The sequence below is a fragment of the Danio aesculapii genome, chromosome 4 (genome assembly GCF_903798145.1).
Source record: "Danio aesculapii chromosome 4, fDanAes4.1, whole genome shotgun sequence".
Taxonomy (NCBI): Eukaryota; Metazoa; Chordata; class Actinopteri; order Cypriniformes; family Danionidae; genus Danio; species Danio aesculapii.
The window spans coordinates 23,501,001-23,509,909 of NC_079438.1; the positions used below are offsets into that span (position 1 = coordinate 23,501,001).

The 8,909-nt window shown below is 36.1% G+C and overlaps 2 protein-coding genes across 2 annotated transcripts; both read right to left on the reverse strand.

The window, feature by feature from the left end:
• Positions 1–338: 338 nt before the first annotated feature.
• On the reverse strand, positions 339–5,930 carry LOC130222358 (gastrula zinc finger protein XlCGF8.2DB-like). Its single transcript, XM_056454943.1, has 3 exons — positions 5,884–5,930; positions 5,430–5,579; positions 339–2,479 (listed from the first exon to the last, which is right to left on the reverse strand). The coding sequence occupies exons 2-3, from the start codon at positions 5,512–5,514 to the stop codon at positions 1,506–1,508; spliced, it is 1,059 nt and encodes a 352-aa protein (XP_056310918.1). The 5' UTR covers positions 5,515–5,579; positions 5,884–5,930; the 3' UTR covers positions 339–1,505.
• A 1,543-nt stretch (positions 5,931–7,473) lies between these two features.
• LOC130223483 (zinc finger BED domain-containing protein 4-like) lies at positions 7,474–8,412 on the reverse strand. The gene is made up of 2 exons (XM_056456329.1): positions 8,110–8,412; positions 7,474–7,954 (listed from the first exon to the last, which is right to left on the reverse strand). The coding sequence occupies exons 1-2, from the start codon at positions 8,271–8,273 to the stop codon at positions 7,474–7,476; spliced, it is 645 nt and encodes a 214-aa protein (XP_056312304.1). The 5' UTR covers positions 8,274–8,412.
• Between the last annotated feature and the right edge of the window lie 497 nt (positions 8,413–8,909).

Below are 8,909 nucleotides of genomic sequence, written 5' to 3' on the forward strand. Positions count from 1 at the left end.
GTATGTTTTAAAACTATTTCAGCCACGCAGAAATAGACTGTGTTCTTATTTATGAATGGGTTTATATGCAGAGAAGTGTTGTTCAGCCACTGAAAACGTCCAGCGAACGATATGGAAAGGTAGGCTATTTTCAAGTTCATGGAGTACTTTTACAGCATCTATAATATAGTCGGGTAAATAGACCTGAGCATTCGTTTAGTTGCTGAAAAGTCACTCATTGTCTTGGTAACGTAAACATAAGTGTAATGTAAAAAGATGACAGGATATTTCTGTTTTTAGCTTTTTTTCTGGTCTAATTTTTATTTAGTTTAATAACAAAACATCGGTGCTCTTCCGCCTAACCAGCTTTACTGAGGTGAAGTTTGATTTATATTCACACATTTGATTCTGTCCCAACCAATGGTGTTTTCCTGAGCAAAGGGTTTAACAGATAGCGTACTCCAGAAAAAGAAGACCAGAAAGCAGTTTGATAACTTGAGTGACTTTACTGGGTATTTTTCCTCATAATATCTTCTATTCTGTTTGTAAAACTACAACAAAGGGAAAGGGAAAAATAAGGATTCAATCTTATTCACATGACAATGATATTTCCAACATGTTCAGTTCAATCAGCTCAACATTATCCTACTACTAATGTACATAGTTCCTTTTTACACAAATCTTATACACACATAAAGAAAATCTATTAAATCAAGCCCATTTTGTATCAAATGTCAGCAAATTAACATATGTGTCACGCCACTCAGCAATATGAACACGTCTCAGTAATTATGAACACGTGTTTGGACAACAAATACAGGAATAATAAATCTAATAACCCAATAATGACTCTTTAACATACAACCTTTAAACATACAATTGTTGTTCAAATTAAAATTGTGGACTTACGGACTTATTTTCCAAGGTTTCCATGTTTTAATCACCCACCGAAAGAACCGTGTGCGTGTTGTCCTTGACTGTATGCACTGAAGGAAAACGAAAGTGAACCCAAACTGTAGATATAGTGCAGTACCTTTAATGTCGGATCAAACCCACAAGTGGCTATAGAAGACTACACACATTTGTTCATTTTTGAACAGTGACACCCGCTGGACTGTCAACAACTACGCTTGATAAAGTTTGTGTCTCCATAGAGTTTTCTAACTGGTGAAAGACATGATCTATTGTTATCTAATCAGTGCACGTTCGCAGCTTCAGTGCTAACGACTGGGCCACCGTTTCGCCCAATCTAGAAAGTAGGGGGGGGGGGGGGGATTCCTCAAGGTCAAGACAACTTGGATAAGAAACTCTGATTATTCATAGTGAGTCACGAATCGCCTGATTGGTGAATCATGTGTTAGCTAATGCGGGACCAGCCGTGGACAATCATAAGCATGTGATCCTCTCAAAAGTAGTTTATAAATATACCTCACGTCAATAAACAGCTAAACTACATGAAAAAGCTGCTGTTTTGAATATACCCGTGATTATGTGTGGACAAGGACTCAATTTTGAGGACTCTGCTCTCAGTTGTGAAGCTTCATGTGAGTGCTGAGGCTTCTTTTATGTTTAAAGTCCTTTCCACACTCACTGCATCTAAAACGATCCTCTCCTGAGTGAATCTTCATGTGTTGCTTAATGGAGTCTTTGCGTGTGAGTCCTATTCCACACTGATCACATGTAAACACTATGGTTCCAGTGTGATTATTCATGTGGTTCATGAGGCTAGCTTTGGTTGTGAAGCTCTTTCCACACTGAAAACATACAAACGGCTTCTCTCCGGTGTGAGTTATCATGTGGTGTTTGAGTGTGTTTTTATATGTGAAACTTTTACCACACTCTGTGCATGTGTAAGGTTTCTCTCCAGTGTGAATCCTCATGTGGACTTCAAGGGTGCCATTTAACTTAAAACTCTTTCCACACTGAGGGCAAAAGTAAGGCTTCTCCCCAGTGTGAATTCTCATGTGCACTGCCAAGTTTCCTGCATGATAGAATCTTTTCCCACACTGTTGGCATGTGTACGGCCTCTCTCCAGTGTGAATTCTCATGTGGACTGCAAGGTTTCCTGCATTATAGAAGCCTTTTCCACACTGTTGGCATGTATATGACCCATCTCCAGTGTGAATTCTCATGTGGACTTTAAAGTCATAGATTTTAGCAAAACTCTTTCCACACTGTTCACAGGTGTAAGGTTTCTCCCCTGTGTGAATTCTCATGTGAACATAAAGGTTTGGCTTTTGACTGAAACTCTTCCCACACTGTTTACAGCTGAAAGGCTTCTCTCCAGTGTGAGTTATCATGTGGATTTGAAGGCTTTGTTTTCGGCTGAAACGGTTTCCACATTGATGACAAGTGAAATTGCACCTAGATTTGGATTTCCGTGGTCTTCCCGTTGATGAAGTCTTTTTAGTCAGTGTGGGTTTTTCATCAGTCGTTATGTCTTGGTGTTTCTCTTCCATTTCATTCCGTTGGTGAGTCTCTTCTTTCAGCACCATCAGGTCTTAAAAAAACCACAAAAAAGTTAGCTTTAATATGAAGGCACAAAGTGACAAGCATGACATGGATGTTTGACAAATCCTGCATGTTCATAGCAAGTACGCATAATTCACACTTATATTTGTGAGTTTGCATTATTGTATATAACTTGTGCAAATGTTTCCCAGTACTGGGTTGCAGCTGGAAGGACATCCGCTGTTTAAAACATATGCTGGATAAGTTGGTGGTTCATTCTTCTGTGGCGACCCCTAACGAATAAAGGGACTAAGCTGAAGGAAGATGAATGAATTTGTGCAAATGCTTAATGCCACATTTGCTGTAAACTGGAGTGATGAGGAGATGGCGAGATGACATACTTTGCTTCTTGTTTTCATTCATTTGTACGTTTGTCTTTGTTTTTTTGCCTTTGTGCATGTCCTGAGGCTTAGCTGAAGACCTACGTGGTGACATTTTATAAACCTGACAAGATGCAGAAATGTCATCTAAAAAGGTGACCTGCTGTTTGTCCAATCAGGGACAATGAAAACGGAAATATACAAATAATAATGTTAAGCTGGGGTTTACCAATGTGAACTGTCTGTTAATGAACACCCAGGATTATTTGTTAACCCCAGGTATAGCATGAACAGGTTGGAACGTGATTACAGATAACCCATGATTCTGTTTATCCAGGGTTAGAATGACCCAGGGTTTAAAATTTAAAGTGTAAACAGCCCTAGGAATACTTAGCATCAGCTCACAGGTTAAACAAAACACAATGACAAACAGCGACAATTGTCAATCATGTCATAGTGACCTGATCTCATTATAAAGTTATAAAAAGCAGAAAACGGTCACACTACTTGCTCTACAAACAAGTGTGTTCATGCCTATACATACAAAGAAAAATAATAAAATTAGAAAATATGGCTTTGAAACATCAAGCAGCATTAAGCATGGGCCAGTATAAGATTCTGATGGTATGATAACTTTGAATAAAAATATTACGGTTTTACTGTATTGTGATTACGGCTCTAAAATATATTCTTTTTAAATGTCTGGGTAAAAACAAAACCTTTTTCCCACACAAAAAATTTAAACACAAAATATTTGCTTTTGAGAAACTTTTAAAGTAATTTAAATCAATCAAATGAATCATTGACTTCTGCTGTCTTCATTTGTTTCATGAACACAGATTTCTTTACAATTTATAACGGCATCTTTGAATATCTTTTCTGCTGGAGAAACTGTTGTCCTGAAAAATTTCAAACAAAACGTAAAAAAAAAAACCTTACATATACCGTTGGAACGGTGTAGCAGAACATTTTGGTGGTTTTAAAACCGTGACTTTTCCAAACCGCGGTATACCTTGAAAACGGTTATCGTCCCATGCCTAAGCAGCATAACAATGCTTTTAGGATCCAAAAATTCATTCTTTAAAAAAAGCCTTAAAAGATTCCAATGGCGGCTCCTGCTGGTACGTGCAGAATATGGTCAATATTCTAACAAACTTTACACTCAAATGTTTGCATGTCATCAGCATGCTGTAATCCATTTCTTAAGCAGCAAAAGTCATTTTTAGACTAGTTTGTTGGCCAGTTGTAGTCAGTGCAATGCTAAACGTTATTGTTCCACTATAATTTGTTAGTTTTGTCTCACGTTGTCCCACAGCAACACCATATAGTTTAGAATACTGTACAATGTTTTATAACAATTAATTATTTTAGTGTCCATTTCATTCAGCATATTTAAAACTGGGGGCATCCACATTATTTTACATACTTTAAACCAGGGTTTCTGCAGGTTTCACCAAGTTAAATGTAAGACTTTTTAAGACCATTATGACTGAAATTTTAGATTTAGATTTTAGGCCCAGATGAAAAAAGATTTTTATTTGTCCGATCAAAAAAATATTTTAGATATTTCTTAGCTAAAGATCTTAAATAATGTGTTAAAACTAGACAGCTCTACTTGTATCCACACACTTTTTTCGAAAATAAACTTTCTTTAAAATAAAAAAAACAAATGAACAAATGTTTTAAAAGTTTTAAAAACAATAATAAACTAAATCTATGCACAACAATCTGTCCAGGTCAATGTCCTCAACAGTAAATACATGGAGCACGTTTAACCAAATGTTATTGTAAGGAAAATAATTAAACCATTATGATAAATAGAGTTAAAATGACCTTTTTGAATGAAAAGTTGAAAGTTTTATTAAGATGAATTGTTGGTGATTGTATGGGTTTTGACCAGATTGGGTAACAAAACATGAACAAAGGAAAATGAAGACTTGTTTAAAAAGATTTAAGACCTACAACACAATATTTCAGTAAACTTTAGACTTATTATGGCCTAAAATTTTGATTTTGGAATTTAAGACATTTTAGGAGCCTGCGGAAACCCTGTTTAAACACAATAGCTCTGGTAATTAGTTATTATGATGAAGTAATTCTAACTCACATACTATCTGTGAGAACTAGTAAAAACTACTAGAAACAAATTTAAACCCATAAAGAAGTTAATAAAAAATGGAAATTATGATCAACGTGATATATGCAAATGGAAAGTACTAAGCCAACACTATCACTGTAATAGCAGATATCTTCTATGAGAATACTGTAGGTCAAATATCGTCAGCGCAGTTAAACTTTTTTAATTTTTTGTTTTTATTTATTTTATATAGTCCCAGTGCTCAAGGACGCTTTACAAACAGTAGGAGAATAAGAAAAGCAATAACCTTAAGGAGGTAGAGAAAATGGGAGACTAATAATACATAAAAAATAACAACAAAAGACATGAGAACAAGTGACGAAAGAAACTCATTCCTCTTTCAGTGAGTGCTTATGTGCATTTAGGAGAACTAGGCAGCACACTCAGGGCTGCAAGATGGATTTAATTTAGTATTCTTATTATTAAAATATATCTGAATGAGGATCAAATGACTGAGTTGGTCTTTGAGAATGAAAACTAACCTGTTTGTTCTTGCAGATCTTCCTGTTTGACTGTGAATGTTTCTTCAATCTTCACATTTTCACTCTCCTCTTTAATAAACGCCATCTCTATAACAGTGTGGAGATTAGTCGCTTCAGCAGGAGTTTTTCTCTGCGTTTGGACACTTTATCCTGTTTAAAATAAATAAAACAATGAACAGAAACAAAATAACTTCTCTTCAACACTTGCTTCAACAGTTTCTTTATATGAGAGTAACAAAAAGAAATCTGGTAAAACGTTTTTTAAAACACGTATTACACACTTTTCTGTTACTTTATTCAAACAATAGCCCTCGGTTACTGAGAATAAAATAGTACTACGTTGTATAAAGTGTTAAAATAATATTTCCAACAGCAGGAACACAATTTAACATCGGATGAAAAACCTGAAACTTTAATTAAATCGAGTTATATCTGTAAACGCTTTAAAACAAACCTTTCTCCACTTGAATCCCAGCGCTGAAGCGGCGCCGCATGATGACGTCACACACCACGCCAAAATAAAAGTCTTTTTGTTTAGCTTTTTTGCCACTTACTGTTGCAGTCATGACTTATTGATACATTTCCCCCATGTTTTTAACTTTATACTATATCTGCTCTCTCTCTCTCTCTCTCTCTCTCTCTCTCTCTCTCTCTCTCTCTCTCTCATATAATACAGAGAAAACACAGAAATAAATAAAATAAAAAAATATATATATAAAATTTAAAATAGATTAATAAAAATGAAAGTAGATTAATAAAAATAAAAAGATGAATACAAATAAAAATAGGTTAATAAAAATAAAAAGATTAATTAAAAAATATATAAATAAAAATAGAATAATAAAAAAAAGATTAGATCTCTCTTTCTCTCTCACACACAAACACACACGTCAGTATTTAAAGTTGATCAAAACCTTTAATCTAAACATTTTAAGATAATTTTGAGAAACTTTTTTAATCCAGTTCATGATGACTTGCATGTCTGCGACACATTACTTCCTATTAATATGTGAGTCCAAATCTCATTATCATAATTATGACCTCTTCTTGTCTATTTCTACAACTATAGGTCTATACAGGGTTCCTTTTTTTCACATGAATTGTCGTCTCTTATTATCTGTGCTCCAAGTTTCCTGCCATTCTATAGCAATATCTTCAGTAATAATATCTAATTTACCTTTACTTACAGAAGCATTAAAGGGGTAGTTCACATAAAAAATTACAATTCTGTCATTTACTCATCCTCGACTTGTTCCAAACCGGTTAGAGTTTCTTCTTGCTGAATGCAAATGAAGAGAATACAGGAGCAAAAACAGCCACTATATGGTTCAACAGTTCCTAATTTGGCTGCTTTTTTCAACATTTTCTTGCACACAAAATGTTCTTGGAAGTCGATTACAATTGAACCACTAAAGTCACATGGACTGTTTTGACAATGTTTTTGGTTCCTTTTCTGGACTTTGAGCATCTCGGGACTCTTGCTGTCTATGACAGTCGAGGGAGCTCTCTGATTTCATCTAAAGTGTCTTCATTTGAGTTCTGAAGATGAGCAAATCCCACCACTGCTGATATACAGCCACATCGCACAGCTTTTTAAAATGTATTTTTTATTGCAATAACAACAGGCCATTACAACAAATAGAAATACAAAAACTGATAGAAGGCCACATCACACTGCTACTCGTGTGATATTACTCATATATTCATTAATTTTCCTTACAGCTTAGTGCCTTTATTAATCAGGGGTCGCCATAGTGGAATGAACCGCCAACTTATCCAGCGCATGCTTTATGCAGCAGATGCCCTTCCAGCTGCAACCCAGTGTTAATTTTGAGAGCAAATTCTGATTTAGTCTCAGTCTTTGGAATAATACACCATTTAGTTTTAGTCCTATCTTAGTCATCTGAAATCTTTTAGTCTTAGTCTAGTTTAACTAAATATCATAAGAGTTTTAGTCTTAGTTTAGTCTTAAGTCTTAGTCTAGTTTTAGTAGACCAAATATTAGCAGATTTTTCTCTATAATTCACGTAATTGTAAGTGTAATTCAATATAGGTCTCTGTACCGAGTGTTCACTGCAAAGTCAGTTAGGTGGGTCAGCAGATCAAAGAGGGCAGGAACCACTAGAGACATAGATGTGGTGTCACTCTGAAGAGTTTTAGTGTGTTCTGCAAAAGGCAGCAATAGGTCATGCAATGAGGAAAGCTTTTGCCACTCACTAGTAAGCAAACTGTTCCATCCCATGTCATTTGAGATTTGACAGACTGCATCTTTGACTTTAAGGAGTCGTGTGATCATGTTAAATGTGCTTGACCAGCGTGTGGGGCAGTCATTTACAACAATAACACCACATTGGTCCAATAACTTCTGTGTTGCAACTGAGGACTTGCGAAAGAGCTTCACCACAGACCTAGCTTTATCGAGAACTCTTTTGACAGTTGTTTCTTTCTGCAACATGTGGACCACCAGTTGTATGGTATGCACAACACATGGTGTCCGGTCCAATTCCATGTCGACATGACGATACCTAACAATAAAAAAAAAGAGAATCAAATAAGTCTAAACCTAATAAAGTGGCTGGTGTGCATATGTGTATACTGTATATATATAGTGTGTGGCAGGGAGTAATAATTTATGTGATGATTGACTCTCAGGAAAAAGAATAAAGTAAATATGGCTTACCGCTGGTCATCGATTTCAGAGTCACTTTCGATCGTGGACCCAGGGGAGTCGTCCTCAGAGCTGGTTTCTTCTGCTGTGGTGTTTTTAAAGGCTGCCACCATGTTACTCCCATTGTCCGTTATTACCGTCAGGATCTTCTCCTTTGGTATGGTCCACTCTTGCATGCATTTGTCCACACATGCCTTAATAGCCTGTGCAGTGTGTGGGTGACCTACTTGTTGAAGGGCCAACAATATGTGTTCAGGCTTACTTTTTTCAACACAAAAGTAGCATGCACTTATAGCAAGGAATGAGGCTGTCAATCCTTTTTTTGTCCACAAGTCAAGGCCAATGGATACTTTCCGGGCAGTAGCCAGACTCTCTCTGAACTTCTGTCTTCATGTTCATACTGTGTTTCAATTAAATTGCTAATTTTAGTTTTCTTTGGAACTGTTAGTCTCCCATCTACCATCCCCATCATTAGCACAAAGTCCTCATCCTCAATTGTTGTGAGTGGTAAACCTGTCCGTCCAATCCATCTTGCTATGGCCTGCTCCTTGGTCTGTTGTTCCTTTGATTCAGTCTTGTACTTTGAAGACCTTAGGAAATCTGAGATGGCCTGCTGCTGTGTTGGACTAGTAGCATCACTAGCTTTATTTCCACCTGGCCCATGGTCATCAGACATCTTCTGTATCTATGAGGATATATAAATGATATACAAAGTTGTGATATTTTCTTCTTTCTTGCCATATAACACACACACACACACACACGTTTTGTCGAGTCATATATAACACCACAACATCTATTATAATAGTACA